Source organism: Canis lupus, chromosome 23, assembly GCF_011100685.1.
Source record: "Canis lupus familiaris isolate Mischka breed German Shepherd chromosome 23, alternate assembly UU_Cfam_GSD_1.0, whole genome shotgun sequence".
Lineage (NCBI taxonomy): Eukaryota > Metazoa > Chordata > Mammalia > Carnivora > Canidae > Canis > Canis lupus.
In genome coordinates, this window is record NC_049244.1 from 38,271,286 (window position 1) to 38,299,216 (window position 27,931).

The 27,931-nt window shown below is 45.6% G+C and overlaps 1 protein-coding gene and 2 long non-coding RNA genes across 9 annotated transcripts in view; 2 read left to right on the top strand and 1 right to left on the bottom strand.

Moving 5' to 3' along the window:
- LOC111091963 lies at positions 1–21,404 on the top strand. Of its 3 annotated transcripts, none has more exons than XR_005377100.1 (3): positions 1–1,003; positions 14,521–14,723; positions 21,122–21,404. It is a non-coding gene; the product is annotated as an uncharacterized LOC111091963 (long non-coding RNA). The 3 variants fall into 3 exon arrangements; XR_005377101.1 differs by lacking the exon at positions 21,122–21,404 and adding an exon at positions 18,691–19,095; XR_005377102.1 differs by lacking the exon at positions 14,521–14,723.
- The window catches only part of TFDP2 (transcription factor Dp-2), a 162,369-nt gene continuing 154,831 nt past the window's right edge, over positions 20,394–27,931 (bottom strand). For all 5 annotated transcript variants that reach the window (XM_038571096.1, XM_038571098.1, XM_038571097.1 and 2 more), the window contains 2 exons: positions 27,347–27,452; positions 20,394–27,116 (listed from right to left, as the gene is read on the bottom strand). In XM_038571096.1, coding sequence (XP_038427024.1) covers positions 26,933–27,116; positions 27,347–27,452 — 290 coding nt within the window. In that variant the 3' untranslated portion in view covers positions 20,394–26,932. The remainder of the gene's footprint in view (positions 27,117–27,346; positions 27,453–27,931) is intronic.
- Positions 26,577–27,931, top strand: part of LOC119865407 — a 7,768-nt gene continuing 6,413 nt past the window's right edge. The window contains exon 1 of the long non-coding RNA XR_005377103.1: positions 26,577–27,892. This is a non-coding gene — a long non-coding RNA (uncharacterized LOC119865407). The remainder of the gene's footprint in view (positions 27,893–27,931) is intronic.

Genomic DNA, 27,931 nt, shown 5'->3' on the forward strand with positions numbered 1-27,931 from the left:
GTGGGGGGCGGTGCAGGTGTCCGGTTATGGAGTAACTCCCGGGGATAAAGGCAGAACATCGGCGACAGCCAGGGTATCCTAACAGCGCTGTGTGCCCACCATGCGGCCACACCTGGGGCGAGCAGAGCAGAGCTTGGAGTTGGGCATCATTATGCCGTAGACCTGAATTTAATGCAACATCGTGTCTCAACTCTGCCACAATTAAAAAAAATTTATATATATATATACATACACACACACACACACACACACACACATTTTAAAAATAAAATGAAAAAAATCAAATGTATTGTATTTGTAGGTCCAGGATAATTGTGCATTGGTTTCCTTAGATATCCAGCCTGGTTTATACTTGGAAGTTTTGTCTACCCTCTCTATGTATTTGTTTTTAAAGATTTTTTAAAATTTATTTGAGCAAGTAAGTGAGAGCAAGAGTACAAGCAAGGGGAGGAGCAGAGGGAGAAGCAGGCTCCCCATCGAGCAGGGAGCCTGACACAGGGCTTGATCCCGAAACCCCAGGATCATGACCTGAGCCAAAGGCAGATGCCCCCCACTGTCCATCCTCTTTAATTTTGGTCACTTCGGTGGGTGCCAAATGGACAAATTACAGTAGAGCTTATGTGGTCCCATTTTGTATATATAGGCTTTCTCACTCTTGTTCTGTGTTTTAGTGCCTCTTTTAGGGTTTTCTGTAAAACATACCGTTTAGCTAGATCTTTTATCGTTTGTCCTGTACCTTAAACTGTTGTCCTTTCTCGGTGTGAATTTTCCCCAGGTGTGCAGTGCTGAGATATGAAAAGCTGGTTTGCCCTCTCTGCATAATCCAAACAGGGCCGGACGGCCTGTCCCAGAAGGTGTAGCGTGAGGAGGCGCCCCCAGGCTGTCCTGAGAGCCTGCTGGAAGACAGCACTTCAGCTTGGATCCCCCATCATTCACCTCAGATGGAGAGGAAAGCAGACGTGACTGTGAATCCACAGCGACATTAGATTGCTAGAAACCGGAGGTAGGTCCCTCGACTCCCGGGCCGCAGCTCTCTAACTAAAATGACTGCACCACTGCCCTTCTGCACTGAATGGATTAATGAGAAAATGGATAAATGAGAAAATATACACATGGTGCCAACATGCAGATGTTTCTTTTTTTTTTTTTTTTTTAAGATTTATTTATTCATGAGAGACACACACAGAGAGAGAGGCAGAGACACAGGCAGAGGGAGAAGCAGGCTCCATGCAGGGAGCCCGATGTGGGACTCGATCCTGGATCCCAGGATCACACCCTGGGCTCATGGCAGACGCTCATCCACTGAACCACCCAGGCGTCCCCACGCAGATTTTCTAAATGTTCCTTTCTGAGGGCTCACCCTCCTTGAGGTTCCAGATGTGCCCGGAGCACTTCCTTCCTGCTAACTGGAAACAGGTGCACATCACTGCAGTCCTGCTGATGGGTTGGAGTGACGGTCACTCAGAGAAGGACGTGGCCAGAGTGGAGCCGGAAGCGTCCTGGGCCTGCCTACAGCCAGTGCAGAAGCCACATGTAGCAGGAGGGAGTCATGACTTTGGGAACCTGAACTGTTCTTCCGCATTGCAATTCTTAATTTCACTTGGCTTTTCTCGTTTCGGTGAAGTGGTCAGGTTGGAACTTCGAGAAGGTGAAACAGAGTTTGCTAAGGAGATTGGTCTTCCAGATCCGTCAGTGCCCGCACCGAAGGGGAGGGGTTTGGAGCAGTGGATCTGCACGTGCTCCTCACCAGGATCACCTCTACATGGGCCAGTGCTTCCGGAGGGGAGAAGCTGTGCACCTCACATCCCAGGGACTACTGTCCCTCAAATAAGCTTCTTTAGGCCAATTATGCTACCATGTTTCAAACTTAAAAATGTTTTAGGAATGGAGCGCTGGTTGGTGGGGCATAGGACTCTTGATCTCAGGGTTGTGAGTTCAAGTCCCATGTTGGATATAGAGATTACTTACATTTTTTTTAATCTCAAAAAAAACAAAAACCCACCAAATATCATTTTAGAAATGATATTTGAATTTGCTTTCAGGAAGCTGAAACACAGTCTTTGACCAGTCAGAGGTGGCAGGATTTATCCACTGATGGGACCTGCTTCTTAGAGACAATAAAAAAAAAAAAATCACTTGAGGGGCATCTGGGTGGCTCAGTCCATTAAGCATTTGCCTTCAGCTCAAGTCATGATCTTGGGGTCCTGGGATCAAGCCCCAAGTTGGGCTCCCTGCTCAGCAGAGAGTCTCCTTCTCCTTCTGTGCCTCCCCCCACTTCTGCATGCTCTCTAAGAAAGAAAATCTTTAAAAAAATCACTTGGGAGTCAAGACCAATAAGGATTGGTATTTAAGCATGAAAAACAGGCAGCCTGGGTGGCTCAGCAGTTTAACGCTGCCTTCAGCCCAGGGCGTGATCCTGGAGTCCCGGGATCAGGTCCCATGTCGGGCTCACTGCATGGAGCCTGCTTCTCCCTCTGCCTGTGTCTCTGCCTCTCTCTCTGTGTCTCTCATGAATAAATAAATAAAAATCTTTAAACAAAATAAACAATATTTGTTTAAAAAAAAAAGTACGAAAAACAGAAACAAAGTAGTTAAGAAACATCCCCTAGATCAGTCTGTTCAAATTATTTGTGTGGCCTTGGGATAAGTCTTAAGGGCCTTCTTGAGAACAAATTGGATTTGACTGGGGACCAACCAGTTAGTGACAGGCTATTAGTTTTGGATCTGTTTGAAGATACGACCACTCTAACCACTTGAATGTGAGTCTCTCTCTGGGATTGGAAGAATTCACAATCCTGCTGATGGCAAGAGACCCCAAGACAACCAGGAAGTTAGGTTGCTTGTTTAGGGGGAACCTGGGGTGGGGCAGAGCCCCTGGGGCCCTCCTGCTGACTCTCATGCTTCCAGGGCTCCTTCTGTCCTGCAGGTCACAGTCCCAGGTCTCTCATGGAGGAGCCAAGGGTGAATGAAATGGTAGGCGTGAGTTGCCATATGTTTTGACACTAGAATTTTTCCTTGTGATCCTTCCCTCTGGGTGGCTGAGAACATTTGGGGGTAGGCTTTGCAGAATTATGTGCACCTTCATGTAAGAGCTCTTCTGAGTTGGGAGTGAATGGAGGTATGTTGAGGGACACTATATGCCAGGGTGGAAGGTAGACAGTGGTTAATTGGAGTGAAACTAAGGGCCAAGGAAGAACCAAAAGGGTATGGCAGGTAGAGAAGCTGACAGATGACCAAAGCTCTTGGGAACACCCTTTTGAGATGATTAATCCCAATTGTACCCATCCCTGATGATCTTTGGGCTAGGCAGGTTTTTGGCCCACATGACCTTCACCTTCTGATGTCATGCCTGTGGTTATGTTACATCACCTGACAAGAGGGACTCGGCAGATGAAATTAAGGTTATCATCAGTTGACCTTAGGGAGATTTTCCTGGATTATCCAGGGGGCCCAGTGTAATCATGGGAGCCTGAAGCAGAAGTCAGAACCAAAGTAGGACAACCACTGGATGAAGGGAGGGGATCCCTGGGTGGCTCAGGGGTTTAGCGCCTGCCTTCCGCCCAGGGCGTGATCCTGGAGACCAAGGATCGAGTCCCACGTCAGGCTCCCTGCATGGAGCCTGCTTCTCCCTCTGCCTCTCTGTCTCTCATAAATAAATAAATAAAATCTAAAGATGAAGGGGGCCATGTGCAAAATGGGATAAGGAAATGAATCCCAGAAGCTGAATCTTCCCCCAAGCCTACAGAGAAGAACCTAGCCCAGCCAACACTGTGTCTGCAACTTTTTTTTTTTTTTTTTTGGCTGCCTTGAATTTTTTCAATCAGTCACTTTTTTTAAATAGGTTTTATTTATTCATGAGAGAGAGAGATAGAGAGAGAGAGAGAGAGAGAGGCAGAGACACAGGCAGAGGGAGAAGCAGGCTCCATGCAGGGAGCCTGACATGGGACTTGATCCCGGGACCCCAGGATCAGGCCCTGGGCTGAAGGCAGGCACTAAACCGCTGAGCCACCCGGGCTGCCCTATCCACAGCCTTTTGAGGCCTTGAGCAGAGAAACTGAAAGAGCTACACTGGGCCCAGACTGCTGGCCACTGAAATGGGAGATAATAAATGAGTATTATCTGAAGCCACTAAATTTGTGGTCATTTGTTACTGCAGCAAATAGAAAGCCAGTATGGTCATTTTCTCAAAGATGATTGTATACTCCACCCCAGTACTTCTCAAACCTAGTATGCATACAATTCATCAAGAGATCCTGTTAAAAATGCATATTCTGGGGACACCTGGGTGGCTCAGCAGTTGAGCGTCTGCCTTTGGCTCAGGGCATGATCCCAGTTCAGGGATTGAGTCCCACATCAGGCTTCCTGTGAGGAGCCTGCTTCTCCCTCTGCCTATGTCTCTGCCTCTCTCTGTGTCTCTCATGAATAATTAAATGAAATCTTAAAAAAAAAAAAAAAAAAGAAAAGCACATTCTGATCCTGCAGTATCTGGAGTGGGGCCCGAGATCTGCATTCTTAAAGCACTTCCGGGCTGCTGCGCCTCTGAGGAATGCATTTGAGCACAAGGCTCCCGTGTACCATGATGGCCAGTGCAGTCCCCGCAATTCAGAGCTGGGAAAAGGAGGGAGAAAATGGGAGTTGCGAGAAGAAATGCCCGGATAGTGATCATGAAGCTGTGAATTAACATCCACGAAGGTTGAGGAGAGGCACCCTGTGTCAGTGGGCCCCTTGCTCTTGCATCTTCAGGGGCTTGACCCACAGCATTGTTACACTAGACTGTTCTGCCCAGCAGGCACAGCCTGGGAACAGATGGGGCATTTTCATGTCCTTTGCTCTTTTCTGTGTCCCTCTGTGAAGACAAGGGCCTGTAGCCATAGGTCCAGCTTCCAAAGGACAGCATGGTGTAGACTTTACTGTTAACAAGGTCTCTGCCAGCGCCCCCTTTCTCCCAACTGATGGGGAAGGTGAGCTTCTAGGTTACCAACTGGAAGATGAAGGAACTCTCCTCATTGGCCAGGAAAACAGTGTGAAGTTGCTATAGTCCTCGGTGAGAAGGGACAGACACATTCATTAACAACAAAGTTTAATGAGCACTCAGTGTCTATCAGTATCATACTAGGAGCTTGGGACATACTGGGGATCGAAATAAGATTCCAGCCTTCATGGAGCTTATAGTCTAGGAATTACAGCCAGGCTATCACTACTTCAAGTAGGCTGAGTGGTGATTGTTCTCACTGCTCTTCTAGGAGAGTGATGATCTCTGGAAGCTACGGGCTGAGGCCAGAGGTTTGATGTGCTTGCCCTCATGCTGTGCTCTCCTGCAGTCCCCAGGTGGGCTGGTCTGGCCTTCAGCCATCACTCAGTAGGTCTGTAGAGTCTCTTTCTGAGGAGATGTGTCCAGATGGATTTTTAAATGGTTTTAAATCCAGGGCCACTCAGAGGGATGGCAATAACCTATTGCCTAAACACACATGGTCTTTAGGATACTTGACTTTTACTTTAAAGACAAATTTCACAGAGAACTTCCCTCAAAAAATCAATAAAAATGGGTCAACACCTTGTAATATAATAGTGAAACTTGCTAATTTCAGAGATAAAGAGAAAATCCTGAAAGCAGTTCAGGATAAGAGGTGGTCCTTAACCTAAAAAGGTAGAAACATTAGACTGGCAGCAGACCTATCCACAGAGACCTGGGAGGCCAGAAAGGACTGGCATGATGTATTCAAGGTGCTAAATGAGAAAAATATGCAGTCAAGGACACTTTATCCAGCAAGGCCATCATTCAGAATAGAAGGAGAGATAAAGAGTTTCCAGGACAAACCGAAACTAAAAGAATTTGTGATCACTAAACTAGTCCTGCAAGAATTAAAAGGGGATCCTTTGAATAAAGAGAGCCCCAAAGTAACAAAGACCAGAAAGGAAAAGAGACAATATGCAGAAACAGTGACTTTACAGGTAATACAATGGCACTAAATTCATATCTTTCAATAGTTACTCTAGATGTAAATGGACTAAATGCTCCTATCAAAAGGCACAGGGTGTCAGATTGGATAAAAACAAAAACAACAAAACAAGACCTATTGATATGCTGTCTATGAGACTATTTTTATTTTTATTTTTTTCATGAGAAACACACAGAGAGAGGCAGAGATCTAGGCAGAGGGAGAGGCAGGCTCCCTACAGGGAGCCAATGGGGACTTGATCCTGGAACTCCAGGATCACACCCCTGCACCACAGGCAAATGCTCAACTGCTGAGCCACCCAGGCATCCCGAGATTCATTTTAGACCCAAAGACACTTCCAGATTTAAAGTGAGGGGGTAGAGAACCATTTATCATGCTAATGGACATCAAAGGAAACCTGGAGTAACAATAAGAGATGAAGAACCTGGACTGCAATAAGAGATGAAGAAGGACACTCTATCACAATAAAAGGTTCTATCCAGAAGATCTAACAATTATAAATATTTAGGCTCCTAACTTGGGAGCAGCCAATTTTATAAAATAATTAACAAAATTAAGGAAACACATTGATAATAATACAATAATAGTAGGGGACTTCAACACCCCACTCACTGCAATGGACAGATCATCTAAGCAGAAGATCAACAAGGAAACAAGGGCTTTGAATGACACTGGACCAGATGGACTTCACAAATATATTCAGGACATTTCATCCTAAAGCAACAGAATAGACATTCTTCTCGAGTGCACATGGAACATTTTCCAGAACAGATCACATACTGGGTCACAAATCAGGTCTCAAACAGTACCAAAAGATGGGGATCATTCCCTGCATATTTTCAGACTAATATGCTTTAAAACTTGAACATAATCACTAGAGTAAATTTGTAAGGAACACAAATACATGGAGATTAAATAGATTCCTACTAAGAATGAATGGGTCAACCAGGAAATTAAAGAATTTTTAAAATACATGAAAACAAAACAGTTCAGAACCTTTGGGATGCAGCAAAGGCAATCTAAGAGGGAAGTACATAGCAATACAGGTCTTTCTCAAGAAACAAGAAAGGTCTCAAATATACAACCTAACCTTACACCTGAAGGAGCTGGAGAAAGAACAGCAAAAAAAAAAAAAAAAAAAAAAAAAAAAAAGCCTAAATCCAGTAGGAGAATAGAAATAATATTAGAGCAAAAATCAACAGAAATCAAGAACAGATCAAAGAAATCAGGAGCCAGTTCTCTGAAAGAATAAGATGAATACACCTGTAGCCAGACTTATCAAAAAAAAGAAAGGACCCAAATAAATAACAAATGAGAGGAGAGCTCACAACACTGAAGAAATACAATTACAAGAGAATATTATGAGCAATATGCCAACAAATTAGGCCATCTGGAAGAAATGCATGCATTCTTAGAAACATAAACGACCAAAACTGAAACAGGAAGAAATAGAAAACCAGAGCAGACCCATTGCCAGCAAAGAAATTGAAGCAGTAATAGAAAATCTCCTAACCAAAGTCCAGGACCAGATGGCTTCCCATCAGAATTCTACCAAACATTTAAAGAATTAATACCTATTTTTCTGAAGCTCTTTCAAAAAATAGAAATGGAAGGTAAACTTCCAAACTCATTCTATGAGGCCAGCATTACCTTGATCCCAAAATTAGACAAACCTCACCAAGAAGGAGAATTATAGACCAATACCCCTGATGCACAGAGATGCAAAACTTCTCACCATGATACTAATAGGATCCAATAATACATTAAAAGGATTATTCATCATGACCAAGTGGGATTTATTCCTGGGCTGCAAGGGTGGTTCAACATTCACAGAAATCAATGTGATACACATTAGTAAAATAAAAGGACAAGAACCATATGATCCTCTCAATCGATGCAGAAAAAGTATTTGACAAAACACAGCATCCTTTCTTGATAAAAACTCTCTGCAGTGTAGGGTTAGAGTGATCATACCTCAATATCATAGAAGCCATATATGTAAAACCCACAGCAAATATAATTCTCAATGGGGAAAAACAGAGCTTTTTCCCCTAAGGTCAAGAACACAACAGGGATGTCCACTCTCACCACTGTTGTTCAACATAGTACTAGATGGCCTAGCCTCATCAATCAGACAACAAAAAGAAAAGGCATTCAAACTGGCAAAGAAGTAGTCAAACTTTCACTCTTGCAGATGGCATGATACTACTTTATGTAGAAAACCCAGAAGACTCCACCCAAAAATTGCTAGAACTCATACACTAATTCAGCGAAGTGGGCAGGACATAAAAATCAATGCACATCAATCAGCTGCATTTTTATACACTAGCAAGGAGATGGAAGAAACAGAAATCAAGGACTCAATCCCATTTATAATTGCACTGAAAACCAGAAGGTGCCTAGGAATAAATCTAACCAAAGAGGTAAAGGATTTGTACTCTGAAAACTATAGAACACTTATGAAAGAAATTGAGAAAGACACAAAGAAATGGAAAAACATTCCATGCTCATGGATTGGAAAGAATATTGTTAAGATGTCTATGCTACCCAAAGCAATCCACACATTTATTGGAATCTGTATCAAAATATCGACAGCATTTTTCATAGAACTAGAGCAACCCTAAAATTTATACAGAACCACAATAGGCGCCAAACAGCCAAAGCAATTTTCAACAATAGCACAGTTGGAGGTATCATAGTCCCAGGCTTCAAATTATACTACAAAGCTGTAGTAATCAAAACCATGGGGTACCGGCACAAAAACAGACACATAGGTCAATGGAGCAGAATAGAGAGCCCAGAAATAAACCTACAATTACATGGTCAATCTTTGACAAAGGAGGCAAGAATATCCAATGGGAAAAAGATGGTCTCTTCAACAAATGGTGTTGGGAAAACTAACACCTACATGCAAAAGAATGAAACTGGACCTTTTTTTTTTTTAACACCATACACAAAAATAAATTCAAAATGGTCTTTTATAAGACCATTTGAATGAATTCAAAATACCTAAATGTGAGACAGGAATCCATCAAAATCCTAGAGAACACAGGCGGCAACCTTTGACCTTGGCCACAGCAACTTCTTGCTAGACACGTCTTCAAAGGCAAAGAAAACAAAAGCAAAAATGAACCACTGGGATTCCATCAAGATAAAAAGCTTTTGCACAGCAAAGGAAAGAGTCAACAAAAGTAACTAAAAGACAACCTACAAAATGGGAGAGGATACTTGCAAACGTCTATTAGATCAAGGGCTCGTATCCAAAAATCTATAAAGAACTTATTAAACTTAACACCCATAAAACAAATAATCCAATCAAGAAATGGGCAGAAGATATGAATAGACATTTCTCCAAAGAAGACATACAAATGGCCAACAGACACATGAAAAAAATGTTCAACATCACTTGGCATCAGGGAAATACAAATCAAAACCCACAGATATTACCTCATGTCAGTCAGAATAGCTAAAAATCAACAAGTCAGGGAACAACAGATATTGGCAGAGAAAAGGGAACCGTCTTGCACTGTTGGTGGGAATGTAAGCTAGTACAGCCACTCTGGAAGACAGTGTGGAGGTTTCTCAGAAAGTTAAAAATAGAGCTACCTTATACCCAGCAATTATGCTAGTAGGTATTTATCCAAAGGATACATAGTGATAGGAAGGGGCACGTGGATCCCAATGTTTATAGCAACAGCATCCACAATAGCCAAACTAAGGAAAGAGCCCATATTCTATCACCAGATGAGGGGATGAAGAAGATGTGGTGGAGAGATATATGGATAGATATGTATTATACACCTACACACACGCACTGGAATATTACTCAGCCATCAAAAAAATGAAATTTTTACCATTTGCAACAATGTAGATGGATCTCGAGGGCAATATGTAAGTGAAATAAGTCAGAGAAAGGACAAATACCATAGGATTTCACCCATATGTGGAATTTAAGAAACATAACGGATGAATATAGGGGAAGGGAGAGAAAAATAAGATGAGATCAGAGAAGGAGACAAACCATAACAGACTCTTAACTTTAGGAAACAAACTGAGGGTTGCTGGGGAGGAGGTGGGTGGGGGGACGGGGTCACCAGGTGACGGGCATGAAGGAGGGCACGTGATGTGAGGAGCACCGGGTATTATATGCAACTGCTGAATCACTGAATTCTACCTTTGAAACTAATAATACACTATGTACCTATTTTTTTTAATTGGAAAAAAAAAAGATAATATTTACTCTAAGATGGTAAAAGACTATAGAGGAATCTATCAGATCCTTAACAAGTAACCCCAGTGGACAAGGGGAGCCTGGGCAGCAAGTGGGATTTTAAAATCCATATTAATTAGACAAGAATATTGTGATGTGTTGTCGGTCCGTCATCTCAGGAGCTTCCGGGGTCAAATCTGAGACTGGCCTCCAGATGCGGAGGGCAGGGGGAGGGTCAAGGGAGGGGGGCCCCTCCAGGTTGGTAGGCGGCAGGTTTGATACGCAAAGGGGACTTACGTTTAAGGTTCATCCTGGGAAGCAGCAAGAGGAGTGAATCCCACACCTGCGTGCCAGGTGAAGGCTTATGTGGGGGCCTAACTAGGTTTGGGCCCATATCCCCGGCAGGTGTTCTTGGCACCATATCATTATCTCAAGGCTGTATTCTTGCAGCTGCCTCTGGGAGCAGGAAAGGCAAACAGGACCCACATTTCAAGGACGGGGGCAGAGGTAGAGGGGGGCCCGCTCGTGGGTCAATTGGTCATGGCTTTTTTTTGTGTGTGTTTTTTTGCCTGGTTATTTAGGTCTTTTATTTTGTTTTTATTGAAGTTCGATTTGCCAACATGTAGTATAACACCTAGCGCTCATCCCATCAAGTGCCCCCCTCAGTGCCCGTCATGGTCATGGCTTTCCAATGAGCTTCCCCAACATGTTTGTTAGTGTGTTGCAAATATATGAAGCCAAGATATTATGGCTTAAAAATAGTGCAAGGACTCACTGGAAACCTCATTTGTGGTACTTTGACGATCATTTGGATCCTTCAGAGAAGCAGTTATTTTTTTTTAATGTATTTATTCATGAGAGATAGAGAGGCAGAGACCTAGGCAGAGGGAGAAGCAGGCTCCCTGCAGGGAGCTTGATGCAGGACTCAATCCCAGGACCCTGGGATCATGCCCTGAGCCAAAGGCAGACGCTCAACCACTGAGCCACCCAGGCGACCCGAACCAGCCACTTTAAAGAGAGGCTGTCCCAGAAGCTATCCAGGGGAATTTGTTAATGAGCCATCTAGGAGTACGTCTTCTTAGCTGTGACTGTCAGCCCCTTAAGGGCAGTGACTCTGCACTCTGGTGGCCTTTGGTCTCCCTTCACAGATGGTGCCAACTGTCACATTCCAGCATCCAAGGCACCTGCACTTGTCACCTGTTGTACTGACTTCCAGCCACATTACCTTGACCCTAGTTCCTTAGGGATCTTCCTCGGGACTCAACATTATCCAAGGTAGCACCAACCACTCTGACCTTCATAGGATTTTGAAATGCATGTGAGGCAGGGAGGCAGAGTGGAGGCCGCCCGTCCACAGGGCTGGAGCTGAAGGCCGCAAAATGCTCTAACAGCCCAGGGAGCTCTCTAGCTTCTTCCTGGAGCCCACACTGGAAATTCTGGTATTTGGCTCTAGACATACTATCCCATGAATTCCAGTATTTCAGTTTGATATTAGAAGGTGTGCACAGCACCCCTATCCACGTGTACCCTGTTTTAATTTGCTGTTTTTTTCTATCCTGTGCAACTGTCCAAACCATCCAGCTCTTAAGACTGGACTTGCCTCCATCGAGACCCGGAGGGCCGACCACCTCCTGCCCCTACCGCCAGCTCTGTGCCAAATGACCGACAACCCGTTTGACCTGAACTTTTTTTTGTATTAAAACTTTTTTTTTAAAAGATTTTATTTATTTATTCATGAGAGACACACAGAGAGAGAGGCAGAGACACAGGCAGAGGGAGAAGCAGGCTCCATGCAGGGAGCCCGATGTGGGACTCGATCCCGGGACTCCAGGACCACGGCCCGGGCCCAAGGCAGCGCTAAATCACTGAGCCACCCAGGGATGCTCTTAAGCAGTACATTTACCAGGTTTGAAGTCTGCCTCGGAGGGGTTTGGAGCACAGTGTGGAGCTACATGAATTAACCTGACATGCAAAATCGCCAGTTATTTTACCAGCAAAAAAAAAAGAGTTTACTGGGAAAGGGCAGAGACTTGCAACCCAGAACAAACAGGTGATGGCAAAACCAAAGAGGAGTGCAGAGAGCAAAGGACAGGAAAAGCTCTTTTATATAGGAAAGGGGGACAGCTGGGAGGGGCTGTTACAAACAAAAAGTCCATTGGCATCAAATGCGAGCTCGCAGGGTACTGGCTTCTGATTGGCTGATTGGGACAGTCTCTCGTTGGTGGGGCTGTTGCTGGGGGGAGGAGGAAATCATTCCTTACCTGTAGTAAAGGATGGTCAAGTGCTACTCACAAGCTGCCTCTCCCACCTGTTGAGTCTGCAATCCCCAGGAGTGGTAGGGCACGAGGACTGCCCCACCTGGCCTCCCAACTCCATTTTTTGGTTAAGATTTTATTTATTTATTTATTCATGAGACACAGGGAGAGAGACAGAGACATAGGCAGAGGGAGAAGCAGGCTTCTTGCAGGGAACCCATGCAGGACTTGATCCCAGGATCCTGGGCTCATGCCCTGAGCTGAAGGCATTCAGCTGCTGAGCCACCCAAGTGTCCTCCAACTCCATTCTAAAGGAGTTTTCTGTTGATTAATTTTCACAACTGTTTAAGTTTAAATCCCTTCTCAGCCCCTTGCTCAAGCTGTTTCTCAGAGTTTGGGTTTGTAAAATAGGACTAAGTACTTGGAATAGTGCCTGGCAATTAGTGCTATATGTCTTAGCTATTTATTATTGTTGGTGTTAAAGATTAGTTATTTGGGAAACAAATCATTTCTCTGTCCCCTCCCATGCCTCATACTCTGGCCACAGGAATCCTCAACTTGGTTAGGCACATTCCCTACACTCATCACCATGAGCATTTGGAGCTGGTGCCAGCTGGTCAGCTTAGGAGTCTTGTTCAGGGGTTTGTGGCAGTTCCTGGGGGTGGAGAAGCATCCCGACCAGTCAGACTAGGCACTAATTCAACTTACAAACCAATGGCTAAATAAGTTTCTTCCTAAGGGAGGTGCATTCCTGGCCTATTAATACACCCATGGGTGCAGAGGGTAGGAGGAAAACAGGCTTCGTGCTGATCCAGAAGTTTTTATTTCTTTAAATTATTTTTGAGAGAGCACAAGCAGGGGGAGCAGCAGGCAAAGGGAGAGGGACTCCCCTCTTCCAAAGGGAAGCAGATTCCCTGCTGAACAGGGAGCCAGGACTTGGGACTCCATCCCAGGCCCCTGGGATCATGACCTGAGCCGAAGGCAGATACTTAACCAACTGTGCCCCCCAGGAGGCCTTTTTAAATGGGCTTCTGATTGTATGTCCCTGGATTCAGTTCACCTTTTATTTTTAAAGATTTATTTATGAGAGAGAGAGAGTGAGCGAGCACGTGCATGTGGGAGGCGAGGGAGGGGCAGGCAGAGAGGGACAGAATCTCATGCAGAATCTGCACTGAGTGGGGAGCACAACTCGGGGCTGGATCCCACAACCCCAAGATCACGACCCAGCCAAAACCAAGAGTGGGACACCCAACAACTGGGGCACTCAGGCGCCCCAGTTCACCTTTTCAACCCGGGATCTCAACAGGACTGTCTTTGAACCTTAGACAGGGGTGGGGGTGAATGTTTGACAAACCTCTCAACTCAGGCTTGGAGCAGTGGCCTGATACCTTGTGTTGGTCCCTCTGGCATTTATGGCTTTTCCCTCCCTGGATGCAAAGATTGGGCACGGAAGGCCCTCTGGAACTCCAGAGTTGAGATCTTTCCTTGGCAAGTGATTTGGTCTCTTCATGACTTTGGGATGGTCACTCACCTTCTCTACTGCTAGGGCTTCTACTGGGAAGATTTTGCAGATAAATTCACATGAGAAGCAGCTGGAAGTATTACAGACTTCTTGATGTAGTTCTTAGTCATCTGTTTTTGACTATATTAAACATTCATTCCCTCCCATGCTCTCTGGCTTCTCTAGGCAAGTGTTCTCTTGTTAACAGCTGCCCACACTTAGATATGGAAAAATCCAGTGGCTGCTGGCTAGAACAAGCGTGTTAACAGCAGCAAGCAGACAACTAGCTAGTAAACGACTGGGGGAGGGGGAATGAAACAGCTGTTTCAGTTTTGAAACACAGGCCTTACTGGCTTGGACTTATCAAAGGTATGTCACCCCCATATTTCTATAGTCTCTTCCTGGTCGATAGCAAACAAACTACTAATCTTTCTGGGCGAGAAAAAAGGATCTGTACTCAGGGGCCCAGATTGGTTGGAAAAGCAGTAGGGTTGGTGGGCAAGTGCTAGAAAGGATGAGGCTAGAAGTCTCTAGGATCCAGAGGTCCAGAGGTGGGTGACTAAGTTCTGATGTCTCCTCACACTTCCTCCCTAGGAGTCAACAGCACTTTTTCTGCTTAGATCAGCTTATTGCTACTACTACCCAATTGCTTCCAGAGCCAGGCAAATGCCTCACCTTTGCGACTTTTCACACTTCTCTGTCCTCTCCTCTTGACTCAATCCAGCAGAAGTAATAGGGTGGGAAGAGGCCAGTTTTTCAAATGTACCCAGGCTTTAGCCAGATCATCTGTACCAAAGGTGAGAACATTATTTGTTTATTCAAAACTAACCAAAAGGTCAGCATACTTTGGAAGAGTGCGTAAGTCACTTTTTTATTCATTCATTCAAGACCAGGGGCCTATTATTATATATCAGGTGTTATACCAGGCCTTGAATTTACAAAGATGAAAGAATCCATGTATAATAACAAACGAGTTCCTGATTATAGGTTACTGTTAGAGAACTTCTAATTTCTGAGATAAAAGATTTTCATTGGTCTCCCTCACACTGACAGTGAAGCTCGAGTACTCTCCAAGTGGGATGGGCACTGGCTTACGATTCCTAAGCTTATGAGCAGCAGTGACCTTCCCCCCTCCTCTCCCAAGCAAGTGTTCCAGCCACGGAGGTCCTTCAGGACATCCCCAACCACCCACAGTGTCTGTGTGCTGCGGGAAGAGGGGCACGTGCACACGTATACACACAGGAGCTCATAGGAAGGAGGATGAGAGGTCAGGGTGTGTGAAGCACACTCCCTGTTTTCCCCTACTAAGGGTTTCTCTCTTCACTTAAAACTATGCCAAGAAAGTTAACAGATTGTCAAATGCACAGTGTGTTCTAATACTGCTTATTGAACATGACAAAATCCTACAGAAAATTTGGAATTTTGTTATAGGATTATGCCTAGGAATTATTTCATGGGATTTGGACTGTGTATTTATCTATACATATATATGCAAAAAAAAATATCAACTAAGATTTCTCAAATGGCAGCTCTTCCAAGATCATCAAATGAATGGATTGTTAATGGTTTGTCTCGTCAATTCATTAATTTATACCCAACGAGACTTTTTTTCTTAAAGATTTTATTTACTTATTCCTGAGAGACACACAGAGAGAGGCAGAGACATAGGCAGAGGGAGAAGCAGGATCCTCGCAGGGATCCTGATGTGGGACTCAATCCCAGGACTCCAGGATCATTCCCTGAGCCAAAGGCAGGGATCCTGATGTGGGACTCAATCCAGGGGCTCCAGGATCAACTGTTGAGCCACCCAAGCGTCCCCCCAACAAGACTTTAAATCAGGGACTCCTAATGCCGCAATTGGTAATGCGGAGTCTTGCAACAAAACCCTCAACACAGCAGAGCAACACAAAGGAGACTGTGCTTCTGTTTACCACCTGCTGCAGCTGGAGCTGCAGTTTCCATCCCCGCCCTTCCCACCTGGCGGGACAAACAGTGCAGATTGCTGACGGGCCATTGCCCTCCAGCGCCTCTATGGTCGATGGCTGATGACAGATGGGGGTTGCAGGCAGTCTTTCATTTCTAGGCTCATTCTGCTCGTGGTACGTCAGTTGGGGAAGGTCATCAAAAAGACGTGAGGGCCAGTTGACCCATGAGTTGGTCCCTCCCTCCCGTGTCCTCGGAATGGGGCTTCTGCTTGCCTTTCCTGTTCCCAGAGGCCGCTCCAAGTTCACAGCCTTGCTGGAGTTGAGAACACCTGCACGGTGTACGTGACTAAACCCAGTTAAGGCCTCTTTATGACCTTTCAAGATTTGGCGAGTGGTGTGGGATCCATTCATCTTGCCGCCACCCAAGACAAGTCTTTAGTGTGAGTCCCCTCTGCTTCCTAAAGCCGCCGCCGTCTCCCAACCTGGAGTGGCCTCCCTCCTTCTTCACCCTCCCCTGCCCTCCAGCTGTGGGTGTGTTTCAGATTCCACCTGGAAAGCCCCTGAGGTTGTCACCAACAGTATCTCCCCACACTTTCGCCCATCACTTTCTGTGTCTGTCCTTTGTCATGATGGCTGGAGGGGCCCCAGCCTGTCCTAGCAGGCACCTACCTCCCTGGCCAAACCCCAACCCTGCAACTTGCTCATATTTTTGCCCTCCAGGCTCTGAGAGATCATTCAGAAGGGATTGAGGATGGGGAAGAGATGAGGGGAGGGTGGGATGAACTCTCCTTAGCAAGCTTCTTTCTTACTTTGGCCAGGCCTGTCTCTAACCTGTACAATCAATGTACAGACAAGTTTTCTGGAACAAGCCCAACAGCGAGGTAACAGCTGCCCTTGCAGTCGTGATCCTTGACCAAGAGGTTTTAGAAATGTGTTTTTTGAGAAACTGTTTCTGGAAGCCCTGGGGCTGGTGTTGTCCATTAACAAGCACTGTGTCTCCGAAGACTCTTTCTGTCGAGGTCTACACCATTGAAAACAGGTGAGGAGGCCAGAGACGTAGGACCTTTTAACGTGCCTGCCATCCCCATCCTGCTGCCAAGGTCTGAGTCAACACCAGAGTAAAAGTAGGCAGCCTCTCCTGCTCTGCCCTGGCTTGTCTGTTTGAAGAACGTAGGGATGAGAGGAATATTAATCCCCCTTAGGAAATGTGGTTTGAAGACCTGCATCTCTTTACATGCCTTTAATCTGACTTTCAAGAGGGTGTACTGGGATCATGTTTGGTTCTTATTCTTTTTTTTTTTTAAAGATTTATTTATTTATTTATGATAGACATAAGAGAGAGAGAGAGAGAGAGAGAGAGAGAGGCAGAGACACAGGAGGACGGAGAAGCAGGCTTCCATGCCGGGAGCCCGACGCGGGACTCGATCCTGGGACTCCAGGATCGTGCCCTGGACCAAAGGCAGGCACCAAACCACTGAACCCCCAAGGGATCCCCCTGGTTCTTATTCTTAAAAGCAATTTCCAGAAGTATTTATCAAAAAAACAATCTTGTCATTCTTATTCACATCTTTAACTGTGAATAGTGATTTATAAACTGAATTTCGATAAAACTGGAGCAAACTGTCAACTCATCTTTTAGATGATCAGAGATACGCTGGAGCCCTTCATGCACAACCACCACTTTGCTCTGTGGGAAAAGGCCTGGTCTCTACTTTAGGGACACATCACAAAAGCAGATGCTACCCAGATGTTTTAAAAACACATCCTGTAAAAGCACTTTTTGTTGTGTTCAGATCGAAGATCCGATACAAATCTTCAGTCACTGGAGGTTTAAAAAGAAGTTTATCTATTAGCAGGGCCTGAAAATAATCCTCGTGGACACTGCACCTGTTAGGACTATCATTTTTTTTTAATTTTTTTTATTTTTTTTTATTTTTTAGGGACTATCATTTTTGAGCTTCAGTGTACATTCTTCTCAAAATTTCTAATTGAGTTCTGGCTTTGGGGAGCCATGACCAAGTGCTAGGGTATGAAAGAAGAAAACAAATCTCCCAGCCCTAGTATGGTAGGCCTCTCGAGTAAAGCAGGAGACAAGCACGTGAGAAAGAAGTGAGTGGGTGGTGGTCACTGTGCCCCACCCAATCGGTGTCAGAAAGTGATTTGCAGGCAAGTGAGAAAGTGGTTATGACAAATTCTTTGCATTAAGTGGGATCGGTTTCACCCACTCTGATACTGGTCTTCCTTCACCAACAGTGCGTTTTATACTCTGAGATTTCCTGAAACAAGTTTTAGCAAGGAGCTGGAAAGGTCTCTCAGCAGGAAGGTCTAGCTGGCAGCGTTCAGGGAGCTCCCAGGCATTTGGCGATTGCCCACAGGAAGACCAGATGTAGGCCTCCTGCCGGGTAAGAGAGCTGGGAAGGCTGGTGGTGTCTTTGGGTGTAAGCAGCAGCAAGGCGAGCTAGTGCTCAAATAAGAGGCAAAAATGGAAGGCGTAGGGAACTACAGAAGCAGTTCATCTGTCAGAAGGAATGGAAAAAAAATAGCTTCTAGGAATATGAATCTAAAAGGACAAGTTGAGGAGCACCTGGGGGGCTCAGTTGGTTAAACATGTGCCTCCGGCTCAGGTCATGATCCAGGGTCCTGGGATGAAGCTCTGCATCTAGCTTCCCTGCTCAGTGGGGACCTTGCTTCTCCCTCTCCTTCCTGCTCCTGCTCTCTCTCAAATAAATACATAAAGTCTTCAAAAATAAATAAATAAATAAATAAATAGATAAGTTGTCAGATAGGTTCTATCTCCCGTTGGTTGAAGCGATCTTTTCTTGCTGCTTTATTCTCTCAGGTAGGCCCACCTCATCAAAAACCAGGGTTTTGAAGTAAACAACTGGAGTCTGCAGACATCTTCCCTGGTCAGCCGTGTGCCCAGGGCTGCGTTGATGGCTACCAACGACACTGACACTCCCGACAGTCCTTCACAACATCCACATGGCTGCAAGAGCTAAAGCGCTTTCTTAGGGCCAAATGATCCAGTGGTTACGGCCATAGGTCCTTGGACACATTAACCAACTGGCTCTGCCACAAGGGGTGGAGAAGAGGAGCAGAGGGCACACTGGCTTGGTCTTACCACGCCAGTAAATCCCTGGGACAGGGATCCCTGGGTGGCGCAGCAGTTTGGCGCCTGCCTTTGGCCCAGGGCGCGATCCTGGAGACCCAGGATCGAATCCCACATCAGGCTCCCGGTGCATGGAGCCTGCTTCTCCCTCTGCCTATGTCTCTGCCTCTCTCTCTCTTTCTCTGTGTGACTATCATAATAAAAAAAAAAAAAAAAAAAAAAAAAAAAATCCCTGGGACAAAGAGCTGGGCACTGGCTCCCCACTTCCACACTGGGTGTTCCAGCCCACCACCGTCACATACTCGGCCTACTGAACCTGGGTGAGGATCTTTACAGGAAGAGACCTTCCTTTCTGGGCAGTAACATTCAGGCGAGTGCTTCCTTCACCGTTTCCTGGGGTCTCCTCAAGCCCTGGCCCACGGGGGGTGGGGGGGGGGGAGGGTGGGCAATGGCCTCCAAATTGCTCTCAACCCTTCTGTACCTTCTTCCCGTCCACGTGCCCATGAAGTCCTCTGCTTAGCTTGTTGGCACACAGGAGACAGCCGTTACCGAGAGCTCCTGCCTCTCCCCGAAGGAGGACAAAAATTGCTTGAACAGGTGCTGAGGGGCTTTGGTCTCCGAAGCTGGGAACCGTGAAGCTCTGCCCGGGGCCTGGGGGTATTTGGTACTCATCACTGCAGCTCTTCTGGCTGCTGCTGGTTTGGAGTAAAGAGAAGTTAAGAAAACATCTTCTCTAAAAATCTGTATTCAGGTCATTTCTGGGACTGTAAGGTCATTATTCTTTATGCTACAATCTTCTCCAGTGACCTTAAGATGATGTAGAATCGTAGATCTGTAACATAGAAAACCTTTTACAACTTAAAAAAAAAAAGATTTTATTCATTTATTCATGAGAGACAGAAAGGCAGAGACACAGGCAGAGGGAGAGGCAGGCTCCCTGTGGGTAGGCCGATGTGGGACTCGGTCCCCGGATCCCGGGATCACCCCCTGGGCTGAAGGCAGATGCTCAACCGCTGAGCCACCCAGGGATCCTCCCCAGAAAACCCTTTAAACATCTGACCCATAACCCTCATGGGGGGACAGGTGGCACGCCTGTGTTGGAGGGTACTCTGGGACCACCTGGATAGTGGGGGAAGCAGGATGGGGCGAAGGGGAAGCTGAGCCATGATCGTTGTGGGAGGAGCTGCCCAGGAGAAATTCTGAAGTTGAGACGGTACTTCAGATACCCCAAATTGGAGCAAGGAGGCTGGGCTTTTGTACCTTCACTGGCTGCATGTGGACGTAGCTGTGGGAAAGGTAGTTCTCTTCCGAGGGCAATTCCTGGGGGACACGGAGAGGGGAGGGAGTGTCCCGGTCCTGAAGGAGGGAGGGCGGGTGGCATGCCACAGTACCCACTGGCCCCCCGTCAGCCCACTAATAATGACAGACCAACATTATTTAAATTATTTATTTTTTCTATAGTACATCTCATTCAAATCATAGAATAGTCTGATCCATTTTTTTTTTTCTCAAGCACAACTTAACTCATCTCAGATGTTTTTTCTTCCCTTCCTTCTTTTAATCTTACAGGATGGATAAAGATACACTTTAATGGACAAAAACCATCACTCAAGAGTTTATTAAAAATACAATTTCCCAGGGCCCACTCCCAGAGCTTCGGAGTGTCTGGGGTCAGTCCTAGGGAGGCAAAAAGTTAAAACTCTCATTAATTCTGCTGCAGGTGGTCTTGAACCATCCTTAGAGGAACACTGCTCAGGACTTGACTGTTATCTATTGGAAGCAATTTCAGGAAATCCAGGAATAATTAAGTATACAGAAATAGCTCTTCTATAAAATTTCCATATAAAAATAACGGTATTTATTTACAAAGTTTGAGATGCTATAAAATAATACATCATATTAGGTTAGGTACTTCAATCTAATAAAGTCTACATTAGGCAAGTCAGATGTGGTGTCTGCATCTTCCCCTCGCTTCTCCTGTTTAAACTGCTTAAAGCATGTGGCACCACAACGTTTCCTTCATGCAGAAAAAAAAAAACAGACCTAGATTTTCTGGAAATAAAACCCAACAGCACATGATCAGAGTAAAGCATCTCCAAATGAAAAGGTGAATGAACTTGTGATTTGGGCTCACAGCCTTTTTTTTTTTTTTTTTGTCTAGAAGTCAAGTGCGGTGGTGGCAAACGAAATCTCTCAAGGAACTCACAGTACTGAACCATGGTCATCAGAGCTCAGGCCACTGAGCAGCCTGCCCCAGTTACTAGTTCTATTTTCAGGACCCCGAAAGGTTGCACCTGCCATCGTACTACAAGGAGAAACAGAACTGCAATGTGCTCAAAGAAGTCTTTTAGCAGAAAAATATCTGGATCTTCGGACTTTTTAGTATGCGAAAAACACTGACCCCAGTCAAGAATAAGCAAAATAAAACATTAGGCCATTTGTTATTAGGTGGTGCCTGACATGCTGAAGATGACGTGTAAGTGACAACATGGTGAGTTTGAAGTGACAAAGGGTTTTAAACCCCAAACATGATCTGGGGAAGTTTCCTTGTTGTGTTGAGAGGCACAGACAGGAACAAGCTAATGTGGTACAGAAGGATCCAGTGGGAACTCAACCTCTCAACCTCCTACCGGTGACCAACATAAACATGTAGGATGGTCTTTCCTCAGGGAGGAATGAATTTCTTCCCAGGTGTGATGACTAAACCTGGGGTCTTCCAAGTCGAGAGAAGCCCAAAGCTGACACCACAACCTCATGCTGGGGACTCACGGGTGGAGTCCCGCTTTTGCTCAGCTGTTAAGCACTTGGTTCGACAGAGGACTGATATTAATCCAAAGCTGTCTGAAGGACGGTGGTGAGGGTGTGGTTTGCAGGAGGCCAAGTGGCCCTCACGGGAGGAAGAATTCTGGGTTGTGGTGCAGGCTCTGCCAGACAGGCTGAGGGATGTTAGGCCAAGCTCTCAGCTTGTTTCTCAACAAATGGGGTAGAAGAGATGTTCCCTTCCATTCTGAGACCCTCGGGGGAGGATGGGGGAGGATGGGGGAGTCCTGTCCCTTCCATCTACACTGGCTTCCGATGCAGCTCTAAGCAGGGAGGCCAAGTCCAGTCGGCTGAACGCAAGGGTCAGGAGAGCATGCAGTTCTAGAGCCCTTTTTGCAAAGTAAAGGTTGTAGAAGGATGGCTCAGGGTTTTACCTGGACTGAGAGAACAGCTGCAGAGAATGCATGTAAGAAACAATGCACTTCCTGCAGTCTCGTCGCAAGCGGACATCTGCTACCACCATTTAAGCTTTCATACTTGTCACAGATGCCCAGGGCACAACTGGAGGGTCACAGTTTCGTGCCCCCCACTTTTCCTTCTTTAGCATAGTGTGAATGTAAGGTGTGTGGGGGGAAACTGGATCTCAAAGGTTACGTAAGCCTACCTGTTTGGAGCGAATTCCTGAGGAATGTTGTCATTTATGTGGGCGTTTAGTTTGAATTTTTCTTAAAAAGATCTTAAGCAAACATCAGCCTTTTCCCTTTTGAGTAATAGTGTGGCTTCAGTGTAAGTTAAATCAGCTGAAGACTGTACCGACTGTGATTCAGAGGGCAAGGAGGCACATTTCTGAGGCCGACAGTGTGGTGTAGGCCTCGGGCACACGGCTGGGGGTCCCCCATCAGTACACACTTATGACCATCAGGGCCTAGGGCCCACTGCCCTGGGCCACGGAGACAGGGAGCCTATTTGTGAAAATATCCCGGGAAGTCTTTAGCTCCACTTAAAGCCTACCCACACGTAGAGTAAAAGGTTATCTTTTATGTATCTAATACAAAAAGTAGATCTTTATGTATCCAACAACTTGAAAAACTAGAAGAAAAACACCTAGAAAAGTGATTACTTTTTTATGGTATAGGTTCCACTGCAGAGTGATGAAATGAATAATGAGACAACGTCATGGGTTAGAGTTAGAATTTTCTCTTGGTTCATGGATACTGTTGGCAGCTAAATTTTTCCTTTAAATCTTAAAAGTTCCTTAACAAATCCCACCCAAAATCTATGTTTAACACCGGAACGGTGTGACCTTTGGAATTTAGTAGCGAATCCAAGTGCTTATTATGGGGATAGTGTGGAAAGAAGGTATAGAGATGTCAGTCTTTTAACTGACTCAGGACAAATGTCACTTTCTTAGGGGGAGGCCTTCCCTGGCCGGCCTAGCCAAAGTCACCTTTCCCCCCCACTGTCTTATTACCCCATCATTTTTCCCTTAGCACTAATCACTCTCAATGTTTTCTGTTCTGTATTCACTCAAATACCTACTGAAGGATTAAACTGTTACATTCACTGTCCAACACCCACTGCGTACTTAACCACTAGGAAGGCACAATCTTAACGTCTACATCCCAGATTGGTTTGGGGAGAAACACTCCTTTCATATGACTGAGGACAGGGAGCGGGAAGTGGGATAGGTATTTAAAGGGCCCTTAAAGTCAATCACTGATAAAGCTAAACAGACCTCTCTCTCCCTCTCTCTCTCTCTGTGGTTACGAAACAGCTTTGGCAGCTCCCTTCCTTTGTAACCTTGCCTCCAAGAACATCCACCGCCACTATGTTCTGACTGTCCCAGGGCCTAAGTTACATCTACACTTGGAGCAACTTTGCTGTCTCTGTGACCCAAGTAGCCAAAAAAGAGCTGTGGTCTAGCAGACAGCCCAGTGACAAACGTCTGCACGGCGAAAGCGGACCACTCCTTTGTGAAACCTCTCCATCTTAATTATCTGATAGGAGCTAATTTGCATTTGAGGACGGACCCTGGCTTTATTTTTCAAGTATGGCAAGGGGACAGTTACCACTGTAAATTCCGCCAACGATGGGAGTTACCCTCTTTTGTCCTGGTAAAACGGCAGAAACTCCCCACCATTTCTATAAAGAATTAAACTGCAGGGAACAAGACACGTGGTCATTGTCAAGTTTTCCAGGGACGGTGCCCATCACTGAGGTGAGGAATCACCGCGTTGGCATCTCCTTTCCTGCCCCTTCCACAACGTCCTCCGTGATCATAAGGCACAATTCAGATCAGCACTTGCCAAAGCTGTTCCCACCCCCTTGCCAGCACACGAAAAGACTAAGCAAATGAGAAAGATTCATGGTGGGAAGGGTGAAGGGAAGCTTGGGCAGGTGCCGGGGTGCCTCACACACTGCCATGGACTCTGAAAGTGCTGGCCTCCCCACGTAACGGTCAGTGTGGCAGGTCTGGTGCCCCCTGTGCATGTGCTAATGGGAGCAGGAATTTACCGGCCCGATGACATCATGCACTTAAAAGGGTAATAGCTGAGCTGACCCTTGAGGAGGAAAAAGGCCTCTCGAACTCCCCAAAAAGCAGAGTGTGACTGGCACCTTCTGGGAGGGGTGTCTGTGCACACACACGTGTGTATGCATGTGTGCATGTGACCCCAAGGGCTACTCCTATAAGGAATCCTGGATATCGTAATCATAATTTCCCAACATTTTGTTATTTTGATTTCTATATAGAATTGTGACTGAGTATTGAACTTAAAAAAAAAAATCTGTTTAGGGGAGATATACAAGAATAGAAGAATTTATCTTTCTAAACATCTCAACTTAGCTTTCTGCTCAGGTAAGGCTTGACACCAGCGAGATGTCCTGGTGACCACAGTGCGCCTCCAACAGATGTCCTCAGCAGTAACCCAAACCCTTTACTGAGGGGTGGAGGCCACTTTCCACCAAACACCACACACGAACGGCTGAGATGGCCAATGATGGGGCACCAATTATGTGAAGAGTCTTTGGTTGCTTTAAAAAAACAAAAACAAAAACAAAAAACCCCAAACCGGCATTTTATCAGTTTAAAACACTACAGCAGCAGCAGCAGAGAGAGAGAGAGAGAGAGAGAGAGAGAGAGAGAACTAGAGCTCCAGCAAGGACTTTGCTATGTGGTGCAGGAATGGTTATGCTGAATTACCTGCAGAAATGTTGATGTACAGGTCTTGGAACCTGCATAAAATATTGTGAAGACTAAAGAGTCAGCTGTGACCCCTGGGCTCTCCAGGTCCCGGCTGGCCCTCGAGTACAGGGATACGGGTAGTTAAGGTTGGAGTCAGTAAAGGAGGGGGCCATTTGGAAGGGAACCAGTTTTATCCAACTGTGTAGCTGATGCTCTTCGAGTCGGAAGTGTCTCGGAAGCCCTCGGGGCCCTGCTGCAGCCTCTGCACTATTTCGGACTCCTGCCACCCACCAGCCTCAGAGGTGTGTCCAGAACTCAGGCGGAGACAGAAGTCTCTAGAACTGCCTCGATCTCTCTGCTCCCCTGACCACTCTGAGTCTGCACTATGGCTTATTGGGACAGAATGAGTGTTGTCTCCAAGGAACCTCAGTTAAAGCTGTGTGTTCTTGTGTATTAGTTTTCATGGCCTTAGTAAAAATTTTAGGTCAGCCAAATCTTTCCTCTCCAGCTCACTGTAAGCAGAGTGGAAGAACTTTAAAAAGGCATCAGAAGGCATCCGTACCCCACCCCCCACCATGGGTTTATTAGAAAAGAACCGATTTGGGACAAGCTTAGTGTTGCGCCCAAAGGTGCTGGATGCATAATCTAGAGGCAAATCCAAAGGATTCGAGTCAAAGAGTTATTTTCCATTACTATTTGCTCCTTCTCAAGGCCTTAATGTGATAGATCGGGGCCTGGCCATGCCGGCCGATGTCCTCACACTGCCCTGTTCAGAGGGCCAGGAGCTGTGAACGCCCCAGGGCAGTACGCCCAGTGGCATCTTTGGCTATGAAACAACATACTGTATACTGCACTACCACAAATCCAGTCATTTGGAGTGATCAACATTTTTCTGTGTTTCTGTGAAACAATTAATATCGGGTTAGTTTGAAATGCAATTTACCCAGGAATAAACCCAATAAGGTAATTTTGAGTAATGAAAATGTACAAAAGGTGACGTGTACAGGAAAACGTTGCTGTTCGTATTCTTGAAAGAGACTTTTCTTTTAAGACAAAAGTAATGACATTTGGTTCATTTTCACAAATTGCACAGAGTGAAATCATACAAGTACTGGAGGGAGCTATAAGCAAGCAATTCGGTCATAGGAATTGGTTTCTTTGTTTTGTTTCAAATGAAAAAGCTATATGAAATGCATAGCTTTGATTAAAACTATAGATACAATTTCCTTCTCTGTAAAACTCCAGATTTAGAATGCTGGCAAAGGCAGTGCTGGCAAAGTATTTAATGCACGTGGAAATGCTATTCTATATTTGGCTTCCAGAAGTAGCCCTAGAAAATTCTATGCACCAATGCATTGGCTAATAATGATCATCTCAGTTTTACTATAAATTATTCTAAATGTCACTTAAGTACTTAAGAATTAGCGCTTGCTCCTTTCTAGAAGCCGTCTAAGGCAGCTGATGCGTAAAGCACCTCAACTAGACTTTCAACTAGTTCAGCAGTTCAGTCTGTGCTCCTTAGACCACAAGGATTGCCGTCTACATCCCTCACTGTACAACTCGTCCCCGCTGGGATCCTTTCGCGTTCACTTCTGCTTGTAAAAAGCAGCCCAGTCGAGGAAGAGAGACACGACGAACATGAAGTCAAGGACTGTTTGTTACAGCAATCCTGATCCTAAGGACGGTTACAGGGGTGCGGGGGGACACAAAGATCCCACCTCGTGGGAGATAAATGAGCTTCATTCATGCTGCCAATTCTTTAGGGCCTATCCCCTCCATCACCTCAGAAAACCGCTTTGTCTGCGGTGTGATCCATTGCTCCCTTGGTCAGAGTTTTCATTCACGCTAGGTTAACTTTCATCTCAATCATCTCAGCCTTCCTATCATTTGCTTATTGTGTTTCCCTAGTTTTCACTGAACACACAGTGCAAACAAAGGCAAAGACTGAAGCAATCATTTTAAAAACAAGAGCTCACACTAAAAACACACATGAGCATCAAATATTAAAACGTGGGTTTTCTCCTGTCTTTATTCTGGGGAGGAGGAATCCTCCTCGTCATCTTCCTCATCTTCGTCGTTGAACGAACAGGGGGTCTCGCCTCGTGACTCAGAGCAGTGAGAGGCTGCACTGCTGGACTGGTGACTGTTTGGGGCAAGGAACTGCCCAGTTGCTAAGGCCACTTCAGCATCCAAGCACAACCCTTGGTTTACACTAGCGAATAATTAAAAACACACAAGCTCATTAATGTGGCAAATCTTTCAAGCTTTGTAAAATGTCGGAATAAAAACATGGGAGAGGAGGTGCCACTGGGGAGCTCTGCCAAAATGTGCTCAAGACCTGGGCCAGCAGTGACACCTGGCTCTCCCCTGCAGGGGGGGTAGGGGTGGGGGTGTGGGCAGGGCTTCACGGCTTCTCTTTCTAAACCCTGAAAAAATACGTACCTTGATTGGGACAAGGTGGCACCAGTGGTCAGGTCTAAATTTGAGACTGATTGAGTAGAGTTCAAAAGTAGTCCCTGATTTAACCAAGAAGGTCCTGTGGAGATATCTACAGGGAGAAACAGAAACAGAAGATGTAGGTGCGCTGCAAGCTCTGTGGGTGCTGCTCTTGCAGTTGAAGGAAGCACAGGTGAGGTAAGGCATGAGCCTGGTCTAAATTACAGCTAGGTAAGTCTCCTGCCCTGGGGAGAACCCACGTTTCTTTGGCCTGGAAAAAGGAAATCTCTGGGACGTAAAAACCGGAAAAAAATTGGGAAGGCGGATGACAGTGAGGAAAAATTCAAATTAAACCACTCACACACAAAAACAATAAAATATAAACCACTCACAGACTCCCAATCTTTTTTCTTAATTAGGACCTGGAGAGGGCAGCTGAGAGTACAGTGATCACTGCACCATTCCTGGACACCTGCTGTCCTCACCACCAAAGACTCTGGTGTAAAAGGCCAAACCCAGGAGCAGGTAAAAAGAAAGTTAAATGAGAAATAGGTAAGAAGCTTTTCACGTGCCCCTTCAGTAAACTCAATG